This window comes from Cygnus atratus, chromosome 1 (genome assembly GCF_013377495.2).
Source record: "Cygnus atratus isolate AKBS03 ecotype Queensland, Australia chromosome 1, CAtr_DNAZoo_HiC_assembly, whole genome shotgun sequence".
Classification (NCBI taxonomy): Eukaryota; Metazoa; Chordata; class Aves; order Anseriformes; family Anatidae; genus Cygnus; species Cygnus atratus.
The window spans coordinates 98,349,643-98,372,915 of record NC_066362.1 but is presented as its reverse complement, the minus strand read 5'-3'; the positions used below and the strand labels follow the sequence as shown (position 1 = coordinate 98,372,915).

Sequence of the window (23,273 nt, the reverse complement as noted above, 5' to 3'; positions counted from 1 at the left end):
TTTGTGACGGCACCTAGAGGCCCTGTGAAAATTCAAGAGGGAATTAAGATTTTTCTTCCACACTCATGTCTCACTACCCTGGACAGTGACAATTTCAGAGCCGCCCTATACCAGTTGACCTGAGCAGAAGAAATCTGTGCTCTTGTAAGAATAAGCAGAGAAGATATCTTTGCAGATACACGGTTCAGTCATGCATGATGTGGTATTTTTATTTTTCAACTCACAGCCTATTTCCATGGGCCATGGAATAAATAAATGGAGTGCTCCTATACTGTAAAGGAATCAAAAATGCCTTATATTTTTACTTTTTGCTCCTCCACTCACAAGAACCACAAAATTAGTGAAAATGCTCTTAGTCACATAACACAACGATGCCCAGGCACTATTTCCAGAATTGCTGCAGCAATTTTAGCGAGAAGTTTATTCCAATAAACAAATATACAGGGTTTAGACTTGTATTTTATTAGGGAAAGGAAAAATCAACTCAACTTAAAGACCATGCAGGCAGGCTCCTAAAAAGACGATTAAAATATACTACAGGAGTCACCTATAATCTGATTTTGGCAATCTACATAGTTAAACCAACACCAGAAGAAATACTTGGTACATGAGCAATAGTTCTTTAGGAAACTGCAGTGAGATTGCTTAATTATTTAGCCTGCTACTAATTTTAAACTTCAGCCCAAGCTGCTCTGACAGCAGCAACTTCCACAGTTTAAAAGGAACCTTTGTATGTAGACCAAAGAAGTTAACTGGTGAGCTCAGGACATCCCCTCCGTAACTATTTGTATTAGATATAAAAAGATCCCACACTGTTGTACTTTCTGTAATTTATTAAAGATGCAAGCCAACCAATGAGCAATTAAGATTTATTCTTATGAAGAAGTGTCAGCATACAGTACATCTTATTCATGTCCCAAGAGCAGCACTGCGATTCCAGCAACTTAAAAAACACTGAACGGTCGCTTGTATTTACCTTCTCGGATAAGCTTCTCTTTACGATCCTGTGGAAGAGAGAACACTCATCATTATTCTGTTAGAAGAAGCTTCAATCAGCCTAGGCTAACAGAAAAGCTATTCTAATGTTTCAGCCTAGAATACAGGAAGATCGCATCACATAAGCACAAATTCTGCTAACAGTCATAATTCAAAAATAAAAACAAATAAGGCACTTCACCTATCTGCTAGGAAAGATGCTCAGACTGATCTCTGCAGATCAGTCTCCTCTCATTGGCCAGCACAGACCAAGTGCTCTGATGTACTTTTCACCAAACTAGCTGTGTTTCAGTTAACTTACACACTTAGTCTCTACCTCCTCCTTCTGGCTGAATAATCTAGTTTAAAAACCCAATTATGGAGAAACTTCTTAGCAACTTGCCTAGATGTTCCTGTGTTCACTTTCAGCTCATTTGTATCTCACTTTGCAGTCAAGTACCATTCCACAGAAGAGTACTGTTACGGCACACAGAAGGTATTGTCCAAACTACTTCTGCTGGAATAATCCAGAAGAAATGCTCAAGACTTAGCAGTTTAAATTTCTCTTCTGCCTTCCCAGACACACAACAATCACTCCTCAGAGAGAAGCGTGACTACTACCGTGCTTTATATACCACTGTAAAACAAAGAAAAATCCCCAAACATCAGTAAAGGAACTGGAATAGAGCAAGATGCATTATCCTGAAGACTATATCAAAGACTCCAGCTTAAGTATTCCCTGGCAAGTGTATCTAGATGTCCCTCACACACATTCAGGTTTATTTTCAAGTACTCACATACTAATCCACACTTTTTAGCTAAGCGCAAGCGTGGTTTAGCATACGTAACAAAAACACTGCAACAAAATACTGCAGGAACGCTGAAGTCTCAAAAGCAACTGCATTAACACGTTTGGTAAGTCTGTTAAAACCTGTATTTCGTGTTTATCCTATAAAATAATATTAATTACAAGTATTCTATTAATTTCAATTGACATCGGTGCTTCCTGGTTTATGATTTGATCTAAAATAACAGCCACTGTCTGCCAGTTGCCTACCATTTTCTTATATATATAGCTATGTATCTTCAGAATGATCTACTATTGCTCAGATTCTGACACCCACCTTTCAGGATTTAGAACAGAAGCAAGATATGCCTTCCAAAAGCTCAAAAATCTGGGTGAGGTCCGACCCTGTATTCAGCATAAGTACTCCTCCCCATTTGCTTCATGGGGCTGGAGAAATGGCCACGCAATTCAGAGATCTTGCTAGGCCTGCCACCGATAAGCTCCCTATCATTTTTTACTTTAGTGAACACACCTAAAGCCTGCCAACAGCAGAAAATAGTAGACTCTTATTATTAACCTACACGGTCAGTGGTATGAAAAGTTTTATTATAACAAAGTATCTTGAACAGAGAAACTGACTGCCTGTATCTGTGGGTATAATACAGAATTCTTACCACATGAGGACTTTGCAACCTATTAGGCACCTCTGGGATTGTAGGTTCAGCACTACCTTGCCTTCCCTTGTTACTTTACTTGTATAAAGCATTCTTAGACACAAGGGGACCCCATTAATTAAGGCCCCAGAAAAGCCTTTGTTTTACAACCTGCTGTTCGCTTGCACTCGCTGCCATCAACAGACTCACCCTGTCAGTTTTAAAGACAGCTATCCAGAAGAGGATCGGACCTACTGCAAACAAAGCTCCCATAAAGGACGTCTTGGGCGTCGGGCGGAAAGTAGGGTAGACATTCTGTGTCTTCGCATGGGCCCAGCGGAGCAAGGAAGGATCTTCCTGTGTCGGAAGGACAACACTGAGCCCCTGCCCTCACAGACCAGGGGTCCAGCAGTGGGCACCCCACGTCACACAACCCCATTTGCCCCCGCCATAGCACCGCGGCCTACAAATCCCCGTCCCGAAGCCAGGGAGGACACCAAGGTCACCGTCAGGAGGGGAAGGCACCGCACCGCCCGCGCCAGCCCGCACCCCGAGGAACGACCCCACTGCGAGACCCGGGGCCGGGCGGCAATGCCTGGCGCCCCCCGCCCCGCACTCACGATGATGGCTGGCGGGCTTGGGCTGTTGAGCTGCAGCTGGTACTGCCGCTTGAGCTGGGCGCGGATGGCCAAGCGCTCGGCCTCGGCACGCCGCTTCTCCGGCGACGCGTCGTAGTCGGCAGGGTCAAGCTCGGCCGGCAGCGAGACGAACTGGTTGGGCCCGTACCCCTTAGCCGCGGACGGGGGCGGCCCGGCCGCCATTTTGAGCAGCCCTCGCTCGGCAGCAGCGCGCAGCCGCGGCGGGCGGGGCCGCCATGAGGGGACGGCGCTCCCTGCTGCCGCCTCCCGGCCCGGAGGGGCTGAGTTACGGTGTCTTGGGGTTCATGTTTGGGGCTGCTCGAAAACGGGCTGTGTTGTGGTGGAAAGCACAAAGGCTGCTGAAACATCGCCACGCAGGAGTTCGAGGCGTGCTGGAGCAGGGAGGGGGGCGGCAGAGGGCGGGGGGGGGGGGGCGGGAACAGGATCGTTGTGCCTTCCTCTCACAAGCTGCTGCCCACCTAATCATTTTCTCATGGGGTAATTCTGGAGGGCTCACGTGAATTTTTATTCTTTATTTTTACTTTTTTAGGTGCTCACAGCAAAAGGAAGTCGATCCCTTGTTGGTAACAGCCTCAGCAGGTTAAATGGGCTGTGGCTCTGAAAAAAGGACCTGCAGGGCAGAGTGGAGGTGTAAGGATATTTGTGGTGATGTGCTCCTGAACCTGGGCACCAGATCAGACCACACTTATCATTGTATCTTTCACAGCAGCAGACTTTGCACGTTTAAGCAAAATATTCAATTTCTTGTTACATCAGTGATGTATTGCAGGCATGCTGGAAGTTGCACAATCCCTCTGTCATTGATTTCAGCTTCAAATCATCTCTTTGATTCTCACACCAAGGCCAGGCTGCTTAGATAAGCTGCCAGATAACCTTCAGAATCATCTGGTGATGACTCACTGCTTTGATCGCCTTTATCGATGGGTTCACAAGTCAACATCTGCTGATTAATACAAGGTGAAGAGAGCAAGCTCTGGCCTGTAGGTTTTGACTTCAGGAAGTTTCTGATTTGTCAATGTTAAGAGCTTTGTCCTACAGAGAAGTAAAAACTATATGCAAATTGCCTTTCTGGAAACAAACTTGCCAGTAAACAAGTTTTCTTATGTTTTTTCTTTCTTCATTATACAAAGCAATGATAGTGGCTATGCTGATTGGAACCAAGTAGGATTATGGCAGTATACATATGTAGTTATGATCTCATTTACACTGGTGTAACTCTACAGACTCAGGTAGTGTTGGGTGAGGGATTACAGTTTGGTCCTAAGCATACACAAAATAAAATTGCTGACTTTATTTAGGACACTGTACTTTGGCAATGCAAGAAAAGAGCGGAACCTTTCCTCACATCATACTATTTCCCTCTACTTTTACCCAAGTGCTTGGAAAATAGATGATCTCCTTTTGGTCTGAGCAGTTAATTAGGAGCTGGAGCTCTGTGGTTTGCTTCCAACAGGAAGAAATATGAGCTGGATATTCCTTCAGTTTGTGTACCTTACACATACCAGCACAGCAGGAAGCACTTTTCCCTCTGTCAAGTACAAGCCTACAGTCCTTTCAGAAACTCTCTCAGTGTTCCTCTGGCTTTTCCACTCTTGTTTTCTTCACAAAGACACAGCTGCTAATCCAAGTGAAAACTGCAGCTGCTTCATTTGCAGTGGTCTCCAAAGGATGTCCTTCTTACATGCCCCGTTGCATTTTTTCCCAGGTCTTTCAGCATGGCCAGTGCTTGGGATCATGGTTTCTATTATGTGGAAAAATTCACTCCCTTTACTTTCCCCTTTCATTACATACCAGGGCCATCAGATTTAATGAGCTCTGTGATTGTCTCTAGCTCCACGATTTTCTCTCTCCATAACTGGCATGTATGGTGAGCTACTTCAGCAGCACAGTATGTATTCCAGCAGCCCTGCCATGTGGCACTCCTGTGGTACTTTTATCTCCAAGGGCTTCCAAACACTTAGCAGCCTGTGTTTCCATGTCCATGCACGGCCTGCTTCTTTCTCTGAAATTTAAAAGCTGTTCCTCCCTGCTCTGTGTTATTTCTGAAAAATTGACACACGCAGCCTTGAAACGGAGGGAACCCTGCCAGGTATGGGGGTGCAGGTTGCAGCTAGGAATGAAGATTAGCGTACTGGAAGTGATAGCTGCTCTATAGGAAATGCTGAGTGTTTTTTCCCTCTTTGCTGGATCACAGAGTGGAACAGAAAACTCCTGTCCCTTTAGATATCCCAAAGGACACCAGAACAACCATATGCTTTTCCCCCAGTCTGTTGGCTTCTGAGGTCTATCTGCAATGGTGTGGGACAGTTGCTGTGGGTAGGAGCAAAGATGGTCTTGTGGTGAAGTCACTTGGCAAAGGCAGTGGGTTCCGTTCCCAGCCTTGTTATAGACTCTATGTGATCTTATCTCCACAGGTCCAAGCTGTGCCTTCTCCCTCTCTCCAGAGCTCACAGCTGTGAGTGTGCATGCTTGGCGTGCAACCAGTGCTGAAATTAATTCTTCTGGGAGAAAAACAGAAGGTGCAAAGCAACGTTTCCATTAACAGTGTAATGTACTGTATTAGAAAATTGAACAACCAGCCACTATGCTGAAAACACCTTTGCATTTCATCTTTAATCACTAACTCATCCTCTTTCCCAAAGGATCAAGTTCCCTACAGGGAGTCTTTTCTGAGTGATGTCACTTATTTTATGGGGTAAGAAAATAACTAAATTGCTTCTAGAGATGCATATTCTCTGACACTCGAGCCTGTGCATTGCAGTTTGTTGCTTTCACTCCTCCAGAGGCGATTTTGTGCATTTTCTTTTTTAACAAAAGCCATGTCTCTAACTTCAAAATATCATCATTCAGCAAAAGCCCGAGATACCAACAATAAGGGTCTAAAACTTGCATAAAACAATGTAAAGCAAAAAAAACAAATACTAGGGTCAAAGTCCTTGACAGAAATCAGTGACTGTGTTTTTTCCTGCTGACAGGAATGGCTGCACACAGTGTGAAATGCTGCAGTGACAAACTGGACTCCTGTGCAGACCTCCTGCATCATCCACTCATTCTTAGCCACCATATGACAGATTCAAAACACGCTGCAAAACACCTTTGAAACAAAATATTCTGCAAGAATGAACAAATTGTCCCTGTTTTTGCCTGTCAGATCAAGAAGCTCATTTGACTCTCCTCCTGACTGCACAGTGGCTAGTGTTGACCTGTCAAGAAGCAGGAATGTAAAACAGGCACTAGTGAGAGTGGGGCCACAGGCTTGAACCAGAATATGCTGGTCTTAAAATTGCATCCTTGTGCACTCAAACATCAAGACTTAAAAGGTTAGACCTGAAGTGTTTTCTTTCTTTTTAGTCAGGACCACTTGTTATTGAATGTTTGAGGTTGGCAGTATTGAATCAAATTGAGAATTCTCATATGAAAGTGCCTTTGAAGTTTACATCATCTGTTTTCTTTATGATCAGCAGTAACTGAAATGGAGAGAAGCAGCCAGGAAAATTAATCTTCGTCCGGAACCTTCTGGTGGGTTGACCTTGACTGGCTGCCAGACGCCCACCCAGCTGCCCTCTCTCTCTCCCACTCCTCCACAGAACAAGGAGAGAAAACAAGATGGAAAAGCTCATGGGTTGAGATAGACACAATTTAATAAAAACCAGAAAAAGCTGTGCACAGAAGCAAAGCAAAAGGAATTCATTCGCTACTTCCCATCAGCAGACAGATGTCCAGTCATATCCTGCAAAGTAGGGCCCCTGTGTGTGTAGCAATTGCTTGGGAAGACAAACACCATAACCACAAATGTCCCCCCATACTCCACTTTCCCCTCAGCTTTTATTGCTGAGCACAATGCTGTATGGCAAAGGACATCCCTTTGGTTAGTTGGGGTCAGCTGTCCAGGCCGCATCCCGTCCCAGCTTCTCGCCCAGCTCCAGCCTGCTGGCCGTTGGGGGAGGTGGGAGGATGCTGGAGAGAAAGCCTTCAAGCTGTGCAAGCACTGCTCGGCAGCAGCCAAAACACTGGTGTGTCACCAACCTTGTTCTAGACACAGTTGCAAAGCACAGCACCATAGGGGCTGCTCTGAACAAGGTTAACTCCACCCTAGACAGACCCAGCACGAACCTCTCCTGAATATTTGGTTCTGCACACAGCTGAATTCTGAGCATGTTCTCATCCACATCAGAAATCTGAAATCAGCTGCACTTCTATGGCAGACTTCTTTGGTCGAAGCTGCAAATAACTTTCAGCTTGACTTCAGAGTAACCCAAGAAAATGATCTTCATTTCAGACCTGTGTGATTTTGTTGGTGACTTTCCAGTTATGTTCCAAAATGTACACAGACTCATTTTGTTCAACAGATAACACAACGTGGCATCTTTGCAGAGCGGCCCAGCTAAGTGACTGTGTGTTGCAAGTGAATGAAAGGAAAATTAAGCCAAATTACAGACCTGTCTACCTGTCTCCGAGGTGATTTTGCATGTGTTGTGGTTCTACCTGCTATGCATCTGAACTCCACAACAACTGCTTTCTCACTCCCCCTCCTCAAAGGGAAAGGGAGAGAAAATACGATGGGAAGGGCTCAAGGACTGAGATAAGGACAGGGAGATCTCCCACCAAGTATCTCCAGGGGCAAAACAGACTCAGCACAGAGAAATTAATGTAATTTATTGCCTACCAGTAGCAGACTAGAACAGTGAGAATCTAAAAGCCAACAAAAAATACCTTCCCCCCATCCACCCTCTTCCACCTCCTCTCCCTGAGCGGCGCAGGGCAATGGGGGCTGCGGTCAGTCCCTGACGCTTCGTCTCCGCCGCCCCTTCACGGTCACTCCCTGCCCCTGCTCCACGTGGGGTCCTTCCCACGGGATGCCGTCCTTCCCGAACTGAGCCTGCAGGGGCTGCCCACAGGCAGCAGCTCTTCAAGAACTGCTCCCACACGGCTCCGTACCACGGCGTCCATCCCCCAGGAGCAAACTGCTCCAGCATGGGTCCCCCAGGGGCGGCGGCTCCCCCCAGGCCCTCTGCTCCTGCGTGGGCTCCTCTCCACGGGCTGCAGCTCCGGCCCGGGGCCTGCTCCTGTGGGGGCTCTCCATGGGCCGCAGCCTCCTCCAGGCCACATCCACCTGCTCCACCGGGGGCTCCTCCACGGGGGGGCTGCAGCGTGGAGATCTGCTCCATGTGGGACCCATGGGCTGCAGGGGGACAGCCTGCTCCACCAGGGGCCTCTCCACAGGCCGCAGGGGAACTGCTGCTGCCTGCCTGGAGCACCTCCTGCCCTCCTGCTGCACTGACCTGGGGGGCTGCAGGGCTGGTTCTCACTCCTCTCTCCCAGCTGCTGTGGAGCAGCAGGTGTTTTTTTTCCCCCTTTCTTAAATCTGCTCTCATGGAGGCGCAAACAACATCTCTTATTAGCTCTGCTCTGGGCAGCAGTGGGTCCCTTTGGAGCCGGCAGAAACTGGCCCTTATCTAACATGGGGCAGCTTCTGGATTCTTCTCACAGAGGCCACCCCTGCAGCCCCCTGCTACCAAAACCTTGCCACGTAAACCAGTACAGCATGACACTTTCAGAAGAGACAGGTTAAATATGCTGTCATCTCAAAAAATACTTGTGTGTGTCAAACTCCTGTGGAGTGCTTATGGTTGCCCTGTTTGCAATAGTTGTCAGGTTGGGTCAACATGTTGCTGGGCTCTGTTTTGAATTCTCATTGACTTTTGAAAGAAAGCAAGCTGAAAAGAAGGGCAGAAGCTGACAAGGTCACTAATATCATAAGAGAGTTCCCAAACAGAGGTCCCTTACTTCCAATTCCTACCTGTAATGGACAGGAAGGGTCATTTGGTTCCTGTTCCTGTTCCATACAAGGGATTGAATACTGATGTATATGCTGCCAACCTTCTTCTGTGTGGAATTAATATCAGTCATCCAACTGCATGGATAAATCCATGGTTAAATCCAAGGCTTGAATCAGAAAGAGAGCAGTAAAAGGTATTGGGATACAGCATAGTTTGTCTAGGCATAGAATGAGTGTCTAATTGCAGTTTACAGCTATGTTAATAAATTGTCCAGATAAATGTAATTCATTCGGAGTTAAGAACCAAGGTCCCCGGTATCTTTATCTTACAGTTGTTTAAAGGAAACCTGGCACGCAAAGGAAGGAGTTAACATGGTTAGGGGAATTATAGATAGTTCAATCATTATTACAGCCAACAGGCCACCCATAAATGTACATCAAGTGTTGAGCTCAGCAGGAGTTAGTTACAAAACTAGGACACTTAATGAGTCATAAACTGCCAGGAATAATGAGAGACAGCATTAAACAAACCATTTCTGCCTCTCCTGGGCATGTCCAGAGACGGTGACAAGAAGCCCTCTGCTGTTTCAGCTGTTCCTGCTGAAATAAAATTTTTGACTCACACTGAATTATGGCTGTGGCTGAGCTGCCCAACATGGGGAGCTGGAGCTGCCTGGGCACCTCTGGTGGAAGAAAGAGAACCTGTCAGTGAACATCTCGTCTCCACTTGCTTGCAGGACATTGATTGTAGCATCTCGTACTATAATTCATTTTCATAGTTCTCTCTCTGCTTCCAGCTCCTCCTAGGGGAGCCTGTTAATAGTCACACAGCGCTGAAGAAAAACTAGAGTGGGTAAGGAAGAGATCTTAGAATGAAGTATCCCGGCAATTAAAAAGCTGAATGTCTAAGGGTGAGTCCTGTTATTGGCTAAGTCTACGTCTGTGTTAGAAGTGCCTAACGAGCCAAGGAAGAATATTACTCCTAGGCTTCCCCTAACTGTTCTCCATAACTGTCAAGGAGAGGAAAGTCAAGTGTTGTAGGAAATGTCTCACACAGTGTAAGGAGAGGAATCTTTTCTGGCCTGCTGCTCCTGACACACATCACTGCCAGCAGCTGACTTCTCCCCCCCCCCCACCCCGTTTCTGCCCAGTTGTTTTGCTCTGTCCACAAAAGAAAAGATAGATCTGTCTCATTCAATTTGAGTACCTGAAATGCAGGGGTGCCCACTGTGAACTTTGCCTGCTTCTCTCTGACACGGAGGAAGCTCAAGACTGTGAGTCCTTCTATCCTGAGACGTGTCTAGGAGGCTGTGAGCCATCCCCTAGAGGACCTATCTTTCCTCATGGGCTCTGGAATGAGTCTAATTCAGCCTAGACACATTTACTTTTAAACGGCTAAAATTAGGTGAAGTGAATTGTTCCCCGACCCCCCAGAGAATCTAGTGTGTCGGGGTGACATGGCTCTTGTAGCCCAGGGCCAAATGTTATACAGCCTTCATTTTACTTGAAGGATCTTCCTGTATGTTCTTCCCAAACACACAGGTGACAACTGTGGGGAACAACACCAAAACCAGCCTGAAATCTGCAACAGATCAGCCTTGAAGGAGAGGCATTTCCACTGCCCAGCTATAAGGAAAAAAGATACTTACTTTATTTTGCTTTATATATTTTGTTAAAAGTCTGGAGGTTAAATTTTAAAGCAAGTCTTTGAGAACACACTGTGAAGCAGGCCATCAGTATGAATAAAATGTGTTAGCAGGGACATGTTGAATTTAGTGCAACTGTTTGGCAATCTCTGTATCGCAGTGGGGAAGTACTTAGTTGTGGCAATGCAGAGTGGCTTTTTTTTTTTTTCTTTCTCAAGTAAAAGACAGAATACAAATGAGGCTGTTGCTGCAGAATGCCAGCTAGTGGGAAAGATATACACTACGCAGCCTGGCTATTTTATTGTTTAAGAAATGATGGCAACACTAAAACCTTAAACTTCTGACCTATAGAGATAGGATGGCAGAGCAGTGCTTTCTTTGGGCTCTTGTTATCATTGTATAAATCAGAAACATAAATGAAGACAGAAGAGTCCCTTAGCATTGCAGAACCCTGTATCTATCAGGTTTCATGTGTCTTGCTGAGGGGAGTGGGTAAGGCAGCTGCCAAGGTTAAAAATTACCTCCTAAATTGGTGCCTCCATGCTTCTCTAGATAACCTCTTAGCAGAGAGGCATGCTCTGTGGATAAACTGCTTCTGTTTACAGTGGCATGTGCTGCTATCCTGGCCACTGTAATTGTGATTTGCAACCCCCAAGGAAGATTGCTCTCTCTAGTGTGACCCTTGCAGGGTCCCTTTAGACACAGTGCTTTCCCCAGTCTCCTATTGCCCCTCACTCCATCCCCTTACATGCATCTGCTTCTTCCTGAAGTTGTTTTTCCATACCCAAACCTCTCCCCCCACACTCCCACAACTGCTGAGGTACTCTTTGAACATCATCTGACTTCCTCTGCCTCCTCACTTTCTGCTCGGTCTTCTCCCTGCTCTCACCTGGCTGTACCTCACTCACTTTCTTCCAAACATCTTCCCAAGAAGCTCCAGTCTTGGTGGCAGCCACTTGCAAATGCCTAGCAGATGGCAGATGCTAAACATTTGTGGCACTCTGCTCTCTGTTTCTTCTCCTCCTCTCTGTGTCAAGCAACCTGTACATGACACATTGGCAGCAGAGGCATTCATGTTCTTCCTAACTTGCTTTCATTTACTTCAGATGCTTCCCGTGGCCCGAAGCCAGGGGAATTACAACCAGCCTTCACATTGCTTGCTGGTTCTCCTCAGACCACGAGGGCTGATCACCTCCAGTTTAGCTGGGAGGCTGCATTTCTCCAAATCTCCTGGGGGACTGAACACATGCCATCAGCTGAAGGAAAAAGAGCAGAGACTCACCTCTCAACCTGCCTAATTCTTGCCAGGATAATCCTTCCCACCAAGGACTGATATACCTGCAGGGGAAAATGGTATGCTGAAATCTGTTTTTCTCAAATCCAAGTAAAATTGGAAATACAAAACAAAACAAAGCACTCACTCTGCTCAACAGTCATCAAAGTCAAAGTATTTTTTCTTTCCAGTTGTATAACTCCTCCTCAGCACAGAGCATTCTATTTGCCATCCTTTTGCTTTGTGCAGGAGGACCACGTCAATTCCTTAACCATTCAGTCAGGGATTTTGTAAAACATCCCTTGGGCAGAACTCCAGTTAATCAGAGCGTGGTTATTTCAGGGTGGCTTCTTCTGGCAAAGGATTGCTTCCTTGTTTGAGAGTTGTGTGTTGTTTGTACTGCATGGCAGTGAAAAAGCAAGATGTAGCCAGGAAAAGGTAGCATTAATTCAGGGATGGGAGCAGTGGATCACAAGCTCCACAACTGGGTTTGCCCTTGCAACACATCTTGCCACCCTCCTGCTTTTATGACCTGTCCCTGTCTCAGGAATGGGAGTCTTTGCATCCACTCCAGGACTTCTGAAGGTATCATCAGCGTTTCCTAGCAGTGAGGGGTAGAGCTAAAAGCATAATGGGTTAATGATGGTGGAGATAAAAATAGTGTCAGAAATAGGCTGATGAAATTCCACCATCACCACCACTTTCACAGGTTTTCTGTTTTGTTGCAACATTTCTGTTTTATTTGGCAGAAAACAGAAACACCCTTTCTTCCTTCTATTAAAAAATATTTTTGCGTGTTTATTTTTCACCTCCTTTTCTCCTCCTTATAAGAGCTGCTAAGGAAAACAGAGAAAAAAACAAGAGGGGAGAGAGAGAGGGATAATGGAGAAGAAAACAATACAGGTTTTTGTTATTTTGAAGCTTTTTTTTTTTTTTCAACCAAAGCCAGAAATATCATCATGATAAAAATATAAGAATGCTCCTTTCAACAAACACTGCCATTTCTCTACACTTCCTCAAATCAATTCCTGCTGCATTGTGTCTCTCTGAATGTAGCGAAGGCAGACTAACATGAGACATCCAGAAAAATGTTGACGTCTGGCAACATCCCTGGTTTGGTTTTAGAAGTGCAGAAAAGCAATGGTAAACCAGCAAATTTTCCTTAGTTTTTTAATTTTCTTAACAATTATCTGTAACTGGTGCTTCACTTTATGAAGGAACTTTAAGTTGCTCCTTTCTGCATGAGTGATGAAACTCTACGTAGGCTGGTCCAGTGGGTGTGCTGCAGACAGGCCTGGTTTGCTGGAGCATGCTTGGGTCGTGCTCAAAGAGGATTGCTATTGACCTGAAATTTCTGCTGCCTCTCCTGAGATGAAATCAGTGAATCTCTGCAGAAAGCAGGAGGTAAATAGCAGTGATGCAGTAAAACTGCTTCCTGGAAAAGGAGAGCTTTTCTATAAGCATTCACACTACCCTGCAGGGACCGAAAGAGAATCAAAACAAGCTCTGTAATCACATCTTGCAGCAAAAAGATCATTCTTTACTAAAGTCTGGAATACTTTTCCATTAGGTAGTCAACAATATGCATAGCTGAATGTGGAGAGGGTTTTGAGCAATACAGTCTCAAACTAGTGGAAGGGTTCAAAAAGGAAGGGAAGCCTGGTCTCATTCAAAACTTAATATATCTTTTCAAGACGCATCTCTGCAGCAACAGTAAAAGTAATAAGGATCAACAGTAATTCTGGCCAGTTTTATGTATGCTGGGTTTCAGCCCAAGTAGAAATTCCTTGAGGGAAAAAATAAAGGTTTATAATGGAAGTACTGAGCAGACTGGAGCTGTGATTGGTAATGCTTCTTCTGCAGCTTCATTCTTAACCCTGGGCTGCTTTCTGCTGGTAAAAATAGCTGCTGCCAGGACACTGATGGCTTTAAAGAAGCTGCAGTGCTCTTGCTTCCAGAGGAACTTCCTATTGTTTCTATGTAGAGCACTGAAATAAGGATCTGGTTCAGAAAATAATACTGGGGTTGCAATTGAGCTTTTCCAGCTGCTGTTTCACTTTCCCAAAGAAAACAGTTTTAGGGGGGTGGGGGGATGAAAACACACAATCTTTTCTTAAACAGTGCAATTAATTCACTGTAAGCAAAACTAAAGGCACACGATTTTGATCTGAGCTGAGCTGAGCTCTTAGGATCCATTTAGAGGCATCCCTGACAGAAGGCTTCGGTGGATATCAGTGACAAAGGGAGGCTGGGTTCTCATCAGGAGTATTGTGAGACCAAGGACTATTCAGCAGAAAGGACAAGCTTGTGTGTTAGCCTTGCAAAAAGACACAAAGGGAGAAGGACGAAAGCAATCTCCCTCTGGTCCAGTAGCCAAGGCAAAATGCAGTGTGTGGGAGTGCTGGAAAGAGAAGAAAATGTGCTGCCAGGCCCCAGTCTCGGTGGATTATTAAATGTCAGAACACCTTGCCAGCTGGTGATGTGGTCAAAACCCATTCTTAGCTCACCCATGCTACAGAAGGGTGAGCTAGAGCTGTGTACCATTTTTTGAGGCAGAAATGTGCTGGACTGGGCAGGACTGGCAGCCCTGCTGCGTGCTGGGGAACACCAAGAGGTTTGTGCATGGTGCTCTCCCACCAGGGACGAGGGAGTAAGCATCAGCTCACCCAAAGGGCTTTGTGGAGGTGCTTGTTCATCCTTCTCCATTGCGAGATGCAGCCCAGTGTGTTGTGTCTAACAGCAAGCAGAGGGAGGCCTGATATTGTCCTGAAATCTCTTGCTGATCTTGGGAAATCTCCCCCACTGTCTACTTCAGTTTCCCTGACTAATACTTTTAGTCATCTTTTCGTTGGCCCTTTTGGGAATTATAAGTGGACCACATCCCATATGCTGGAACTTCTTAATGGAGGTTGCTAGTTCAGTTTTGCAAGGAACCCAGGAGTAAACCTGGAGTATCATGGTTGCTACATTATCCTCTGGAGGTTTAACCCTACTATTGCAGGAGACACTGCCCGATGTCCAAGAGCTGAAGCAAGAATTTATCTATGGGAAACTCAGTAAAGAATCCCCACTAGTCACTGAAAAAGTACTATTAGAGCTGAACCTCCCTAGCTAAAAGGCTGTGTAGAAAGAGGATTTGATGTCTGAGTTATCTAGGTGCCTAGTGTACGAGGTCAGGAATCAGTCCAGCTTTTTTTCTGAATTCCTAATTCAGAAGTTTTGCCCAGGGGTGTTTCAAATTGCCCACATGGTCTAATATTTGGAAATACATGTAGAGCCATTTTTAGCACTGGACATTTTCATCCAAGATTAATGCAGTGGGATCTCAGTGCTGCCAGAGCAAAGTCCCTCAGCACCATCTATATTGTGCTTTTGGCAGAGAAGGCTAAGAGCCGTTTGGCAACTGAAGGATATAGGTTTAAAAGGGGACCGAGAGAGTATTTTTAGTCACCTCGTGATGGGCAGGAGCTACCCAAAGAAATCACGGGTCACATCACAGGGTATTTACCTTCATGACAATGTGCTCTTACTGCTATTGCTTCTGGTGGAGGGACTCCAGCTCCAAGGCTGGAGACCAAGCGTGGAGCAGAAGCAGTGGCTGGATCACACTGTGGGCATCTGCCCACACTGTCCTCAGGGCCTTGCAGTGCATTTGCAGCCCAGTCTTAACACCCAAATTTCACATGCCCTTTGAGAAGAGCTCCCTCAGCTCCTGGGAGCACACTGCTCACTCCTGTCGTGCTCTCCTTCACTGTGTCTGTCCCTTTCTAAATTTCCAGGGCTGGTAGCCTGGCAGCTCCGCAGCCTGAGGCAGCTGGTGTGTGCAGAGAGAAGGCTTGTCAGAGACAGAGGACAAAAACAGATGTGTGAGACACCCATTAAAAACCTGCTGATGCCTTATGGTGAGCTTTCATGAAATGCTGATTTATATACATTTCTGCTTGTATGGAGTGGATCCCTTCAATTTCCTGGTATTTATTTTTAGCAGCCTGATCATTTCCATGGAAATTCATTGCTTGGGAAATCTGCATGTCCTAAGTCACCGATTTGAAGACTCCTAGTCTTTTCCATCACAGCAGGCTCTGATACCAAGCACTTTGACACAGAAATATTAAAGAATGCCTTTTATTTTTCCTTTTACAACTTATCTGCGAAATTCTAATTCATATCCATTGCACCTGGAAAAAAAAAAAAAAAAGAAAGAATATTTACTATTGTTCTTCCTTATTATTAAATGACTGCTTTGCTAAGATCATGTTTCCCTATTTTACATGGATTTCTGTTTATTTAGATGGAAAAATCACAGCTATTTGAAACTCCTTATGTAAATGTATCTGAACAATTCTATTCATCATGATCAAAATTATTAGTAACCAGGATAAATGGAACTGTAGTTCATCAAACTAAAACAAACAGGTTCACTGATACAATTTCTGTTTCATTTGATTTGTAATGTTTTAAAGCAATTTTTCATTATTCTAATCAACAAGGCAAATAAATGATGATGCCATTGTTGGGGAGCACTGGTATGTGTCTTATCAGGAACAGTGCAGTTTGTCAACACCTCATAACCTGAAGTGCATTTGCATAAATTTTTGGATGAATACTCATCAGTGAGAAACACATCTGGGAAATTGGTCTGCTGAGGATAACGCCTGCCAGGCCGACAAGACGTGGTGCTGGCTGTATCACAGATGCTTTTTTTCGAACAGGTTTTCAGGTCCAGCCAAAGGAGACACGGAGGGCAGTGGGAGCTCAAGAGCACCAGCCTTTTCCAGCAGGCAAAACCCCTTCAGTTGACTGGTGCCTCGCCTTGCAGGGAAGTGAGCCGTGCCCTCTGGTGGCAGATCAGGGAAGAAATGTTTAAAACCTTGATGAAATCTCCACTCGTCACTGCAGCATCAGGATCTGTACACGCTGACCCTGGTCGATGTATTGGGCCCCAGCTAGACTCGTCCTGCCCTTGAAATCCAAGGGGTTCTCATGTCAGGGGGCTCCCCCCTGCAGTCTGTGCTTCCTTGCTGCAGGCAGAGACAGCAAGAGGCATCCTTGCTCTTCCTAGACACAGTCTTTCAGCCAGAAAAGCAGATTTCAGAGGATTCCTCAAGCATCTCGTTCAGAACATGCCCCATTTCCAAGCTGCTCAGATATTGCAGCTCCCAAATACATGGCTGTGGCCAGCAGCGTTCGACTGCTTCAATACCAGCTCTGTTTCTCAGAGCTTTATAACAAGCTGGTCTCATGGTTAGGAAGCTTTTAACAGTTCCTGTTGAATGATGAAATTGACTCAGTCTCAAATGTGGGCAAAAAGCAAGCAGAAGAGAGGAGAGCCCAGAGCAGAGGGACTGTGGTAACAACACCAGGCCTGTTATTACGGTGACTGAGTTGTTTGTGGAGCTTTTCTTTCCTGTGCATGAGGTCTTTTTGCTTTCAAAATAATCTTCTGCATATTTACCACATTGTTTCTGGCACTGGTGGCACCCTTTCTACCTGGGACCATGGCCTCATGCCTTCCTGGATGCTTTCCTTCAGTCCTCCCTTGCTGCTTTTGGTGTGCACCGCAAGTCACTGAAGGGTAAGTTTCATACGGTTGCTTTTCACGTAAAGGGAAGTGGCAAAAAGTTTAACATGACTACAGCCTGCATTTCTCGCTGAGGTATGTGGTGGAAAGCTGTTGGAGGCAGGTGTCTTACACCTGATTATACTGCTCATTGCAGTGCCTACAGTGAAACTGGTGAGTGCCACACGTGGAGTACGTGACTCTGCACGTGACTTCTGTTCACAGAGGCAGCGCGGCACAGCTCAGACAGAAGCTACTGCTGCTGTGTCCACAGCTGGCGATGTGGCTTTGCAACCTTGAATCATGAATGAAATGTCGCTGTTTCTCCAAGGCACACAGAGTGTCACATCCCTGTTGCTGTGGTTAGAATGGCCCCTCAAGGGGTGATACCAGTCCAGCACCATTTGGCGTCTTTCCTTTGTGGGCCCATGGCAGCAAACAAAGCATTGCACCACTGACCAGGTCTGCTTCCTTGTTCGTGCAGTGGTACGTTACCACTAGATGTGGCTGAATACACTAGGCCTGCTGATTTTGAAAAATAAATCAGAAGAAGGAAACAAGAAAGAAGTTTCCAAGAGAAAACTCCAGCCAGTCTCCCCCTGTCTGCCTCACCCTCAACATTTCAGCAGCAATAAAGAGCAACAACAGCTTACCTGTTGTATCAGCCTGATGCTGGAGGTGCACGGAACATGTCTGTAGATAACTGAAAAGGTTTGCACATCCCTGTGGTTGCAAAGATCTCCAGTCATGGGGAGCTGTCTGTGCTTGGACATATAACTCCGTGGTTATTGGAATGTTCTGTTGTGGAGTCATGCCCAGGAGAGCTTAGGTAGGTTTATAGTATTCTTTGAAATAATTAAAACAGCTTGGGTGAGAAAGCTCTCTGGTCAGTCACACCTAAAATTAATTGCCAGGGAAGGCTGGTGCAATAGCCTGTTAGCTTATAAATGATTTTTTCTAGCTCCTTGCATAGTGGGCTGCTTGGTCTGCTAAACCCAACGGACCTGTGAAGATTGGTTTCAGATGATAAGATAACAGATTAAGATTTATTTTTAAAGGTGTCCCACAAACAGGAAAAGACTGCACAGTTGTTCACTTTTTATTTCTTCACAAAATATATAGAAAATATAAAACTGTTGGCTTGTTGTTTTGATGTTTTTTCTGCCTAAGTTTTCTTTTCAAGTGGGAATGCCAAGCCTGAAAATCATTGATTTTGTAGAGATTTTGCTGAAGAGTAAGTGGTAAAATAAGAATTTTGTCAGATCTGGACTGAAGGACTAGAAAACATATCTATTCGCCTTATTGCTTGTCTAAAAGAAATAAAAATAAAAAAAATAAAATCCAAAAAGCTAAAGTTTTTAGCTAAAGCTAAAAGCTAAACTTTTTTTTTAAGATAAAACAGAAAAAAGTCATTTTAACAGATTAGTAAGAATAGAAATTAATTCTAACTTAAAGATTTAACTCACTGGTATATTACCCTTATGATACTACTGCAATATTTTCTGTTTTCCATAGAAAGTTCAAGAAAACAAACGGTAGGAAATTCAGAATTCATAGGCGAAAAACAGGACAAAAAATATTGTTTAGAAGAGGGCATTCAGCTTCTCTTTTTGCACAAGTAAATAGCAATAGCTGTATATTTTTGCAATAGCAAAAGCTATTCTTGCAATTTGAAAGCAATTTTTAAGGATTCTAAACTACCTGAAGAAATAGAAAGGCATACTTTCAGCTTCCTTTCTGCCCCTCAGTTTTGCATAGACTTTTCTTATTTGAGGACTTTATTTTTGTCACATTCATGCAGGATATCAATCCTTTGAATTATTTATATATTTCATGATAGATTTGGAGCCAGCCTTTTAGACCCAAATCCACATCTGGCCAATGTACTTTCAGCTTGCAAAGAGCTTTTTTGTAACGAGGTATTAAAATACCGTCTCAGTGCACTGGTCCCTGCGGAATCATAGCAATGATCCAGTATGAAAACATGGACAGTCCTTGCAGCTGATGGGGAAACATGGTTTGGTAGATGTTCCTCTTCTATGCAGTGGAGGACCGCAGGCAGCAGCCTGCTGCTGGAAGCCTTTTTATGTCTGGTGAATCTGATATCTTCTAATTCATTTACTTCCCATGTCTTCTTCAGTCACACACAGACACCCCTCATAGTGCCAGACTCGTCACTCGTGTGCAACCTGTTTTATATGATGCATCAGAAAGTGGCTTAATAAGCAATATCGGTGCTCCGGGGAAGATTCTTGTATTTCCTATAGTGTCCTATTGACTATAGGCTCCTGCAGAGTCCTATAGACTCCTACAGACTCCTATAGGCTATATATTATTGTGTCCACATTACCTACACGCAGATAGCAAGAACAAAATTAAAAAATCCTCACCTTGGGCAGGTTTATCCATGTTATTTAGCCTATGTTGCAACCTGTCATTTTCTCAGTCTTGAAGAACAACCTCAGGTTTCGAAAGAAGCTTCACACTTCTTTCTGGCCATTTTCACCTCCTTTAGCTGTGAGGAACATCTCCTGCAAAGATTAGACTGGAAACATCAGGTTCAGTCCTCTTGCCCTACTGCAAATTCCCTTCAAGGTCTTTGGCAGCTCATTTGCTCTTGCCAAGTCTTGGTTGCTGATCTGTAGTACAGAAATAGCACATTGCTAACCGGTCTCCTGGGCTGTGGGGAGCAGAACCGTGTGGCTCAGTTACTACAGCAATGAGACCATGAACTCAGGTACGTATTTTCATACCCGTAGTGCTGGACATCCAGAACAGTGCTTGGGAAGGGAAGGGAAGGGAAGGGAAGGGAAGGGAAGGGAAGGGAAGGGAAGGGAAGGGAAGGGAAGGGAAGGGAAGGGAAGGGAAGGGAAGGGAAGGGAAGGGAAGGGAAGGGAAGGGTTGTGGTGTGGGTTTTAGCAGCACCAGTGTACTACCAATTACACAAACTGGCACCTGATGTCTGTCTCTGTTCTGGAAGGACTGAATTAGCAAAAGCGAGGGACGAAGTGCATCAGCAGAGACTGGTGAAGGAGCCTGCAAAATGCCTGCCTGCCCTGGTCCTCTGCACGAGCAACTCTTGACCTCCTTGAGAGGGTCACTCTTTCCCAGAATGACAGAGGCACTTCTTTTGTTTGAACAGCCTGCACTGCCTGGAAGGAAGAAGATAAAATTTGAAGGAAAAAGTAATGTTTTTGGAGCTGCTTCTTATTTCAAACATGCCGACCTGCTTTTGGCCTTGAACAACCCCTTTGCTCACATGACTGGGACATTTCTCTTGTCCAGGGAGCTGAGACACTTCAATGTGCAGCTAGCACTTGGTGCCTAGTTTTGCTGTTGCATGCAGAAGAATAAGTGAAACAAGCTTTGGGCTTCCAGGAGAGCCCATGACATCACAGCCAGTGATATTTATTGCTTCTTCCCTATGCTAAGCAGTCCTGGTTGGCACGCACATAGCCCTACTTTTAACTTTCTAAGATGAGTTCTTTTCATTATGTTGCAAGTATAAAATCTGTTTATTGTTATAGCCTGCTCTCAGACACGTGTTTTGCCCTTGGCTGAATGCACTGGGCTACCACTCAGACAAAGCCCCTGTAAAAGTGCACTGGATTTAGCCCACCGTATTAGCAGAGGTTTTGTCTGCACTAGTAAATCTAAACATGAGCTCAAGCACCAGTCCTTCTGTCATCATCTGTACTGCCTAATTGTTAGCTAGGATTGTTAATTGGCTAGGAAAATAACTTCCAGGCAGTCCTCTTGCTACCAAAGTCACAACCACTGTGATTCATGGTGGGATGGTGGTGGCTTTTGGTCACCAACACAGGGGTGACGCTGGCACCGATGCAGGGCTCTCGTCTGCTTGCTGCACAGCAATTTTCAGCAAGTTTCCCCTCACCCTCATGCCAAGCTGACAACTTTTGTGATGATTTTTGGAAGATACACCTTCTACAGTTCCCATTTGGCCTCACAGTGCTCAAGCAAGGCTCCATGGACCAGATTCTGCATGGCCTGAACTGCGATAAATTCACACAGGTGACATTTCAACACCAACAAATCTGAGGGAGATTATAGGATTAACATTCACCCTGAAGGCAACAGGGGCTGCTGAACCTCTTGATGAGACCATATCTGTGCATTTTATACTTGTGACTGGGAAAACAGGAGATCAGGTTAAGGAAACCAGCTCTGCTATTGAAATGCCCCTGTTGAAAGTGCTTCAGAATGTGTTTGGTCCCCGGCTATGCCACAGATTTGAAGCAAACCACACTCTGTGACTGATCCCAGCTGCAGTTAACGTGTAAATTATCTCTGAGGATGTGGGCTAAAGCCCAGGATTCACTCCAGGTTCAGCAAAATGTACCCTATGGAGTGCAGCATTATTCCTGGCAGGAGATGGCATTTTCAAGTTCACTGCTGCATAAGTAAGGGAAAGCAGCTCTGGCACCAGCCTGCTCCAGACCTTGCTACACAGACCATGGTTGTTCTGCTACAGCAGACTGATCTGGATACCAAAGTTTGCTCTGCCTAAGTAGAAAAAATTAGGCTGGGCAAGCCTGTGAGGATGACAGAGGCTTTGAGCATAATAAAAGCCCTCGCTATTGAGTGTCCTCAGCTCACCTACAGCCTTAACACATTGTGCAGCCTGGAGAAGAGGCTGGTGATGAGGAGCAGAGGACAGTGCCATAGTCAATGATCTGCCAGCCCCAGCACACAAGTCAGATCCCTCTGGCAGTGGTAGGAAGGCAGGCAAGAGGAGAGCTGGGGAAGAGCTGCCGCTGTAAGACAGGCAGGCTGTTGAGTGCAGCAGGCATAATGCAGTTCGTGCAGTTCAAACCAGGTTTGTTGCCCGGCGTTTCAGGACCTTCTCGAATCAGTTTTGTGTTAACATCAGCTCCCATTTCACCACTGGCAGCTACATCAGACCTAGAGATCAGCTAAAAGCTGATGCATCTTGAGCCACTCCTGGAGCTTCCCTCAGGGTTTCATCCCACTTAGCTGCGTTTATTTATCGTCTGTCTCTATTTCTGTCAGTTTAACAGAGGAAGAGAGGGCAGTGATGTTGTGTTGCATGCTGTGCTGGGTGCCTCCGATTACTCCCTGTGTCCTTTCTCTCCCTTTCTCCTGCCACTGCCTTTTGGACCCAGTGCTTGCTGAGCAGAGCTGATGTTTGTTCTGGCTCCACCTGCTCTTTGCAGAGCTTTCAGTAGCACATTGAGCTATGGCAGGCTGACATTGCTTCACAAAATTAGCCCTCAAAAGGCTCTGGGACAGCTGCTGAAGGTCCAGTCTCACCTCAAAGAGTGGCAGAAAGCTGCCATGGGATGGGGCTGTTACACCTCCATGACACAGAGACTCATTGGCCATAGTCTTCCCTAACACAGAATGGACACAGTCAGCTCTCTGCTGCCAACAGAAACCCACAGAAGGGGTTGCATCCTCTGGGGAGCATCCAGCCCATAGGATCCTGGTTCTAGATTGTGCTTCTGAGATATTGCTGGCCTCTAACCAGAGCTTCCTTTATCTTCCATGAAATGAAGCATTTCAAGGGCTCCTTGCCACCCACAATAGTCATTACTGCCTTTTGCTCTCATATCCTGTCCCGGGCATGATCCAGTGGTCTGACCTCTTCCTGCACAGTGGAAACACCCATCTCAGGTGTGCACAGCCTTGCCATGAGTTTGAGAGTTAAAACCATGCGGTTATCTCCCTAGCCTCCAGATGTGGTGTCCTCCACAAGAGCATGGCACTGTGCCCATCCGTACCTCCAGATGTCTCCTCAATCAAGCTAAGCATCCTGCTGAAACGTGGGTGCCCCAAGACAGTCATTACCTGCCTGTTATTTCAGCAAGTTCTTGAAGAGCCATTTTGTTTTTATTTTACAAGGGTACCTAGCAGAGCGACCTGCTCCTGATATGAGCCTTTTGGGACTTCAGTGCATAAC

General features: G+C 45.5%; 1 protein-coding gene across 1 annotated transcript; it reads right to left on the bottom strand.

The window, feature by feature from the left end:
• Window positions 1-815: 815 nt before the first annotated feature.
• Window positions 816-3,291, bottom strand: NDUFB4 (NADH:ubiquinone oxidoreductase subunit B4). Its single transcript, XM_035540266.2, has 3 exons — window positions 3,036-3,291; window positions 2,626-2,772; window positions 816-1,004 (listed from the first exon to the last, which is right to left on the bottom strand). Exons 1-3 carry the CDS (start codon window positions 3,234-3,236, stop codon window positions 945-947), a joined length of 408 nt encoding a protein of 135 aa, XP_035396159.1. The 5' UTR covers window positions 3,237-3,291; the 3' UTR covers window positions 816-944.
• Window positions 3,292-23,273: the final 19,982 nt, after the last annotated feature.

Excerpts from the sequence above, each read along its gene's own strand:
- NDUFB4 (XM_035540266.2), bottom strand. The coding sequence starts at position 3,236 with ATGGCGGCCGGGCCGCCCCCGTCCGCGGCTAAGGGGTACGGGCCCAAC. Across the intron at positions 2,773-3,035 it reads CAAGCCCGCCAGCCATCATC|GAAGATCCTTCCTTGCTCCG; the intron begins GTGAGTGCGGGG and ends CTTCCGACACAG. Across the intron at positions 1,005-2,625 it reads CTGTCTTTAAAACTGACAGG|GATCGTAAAGAGAAGCTTAT; the intron begins GTGAGTCTGTTG and ends TCTCTTCCACAG.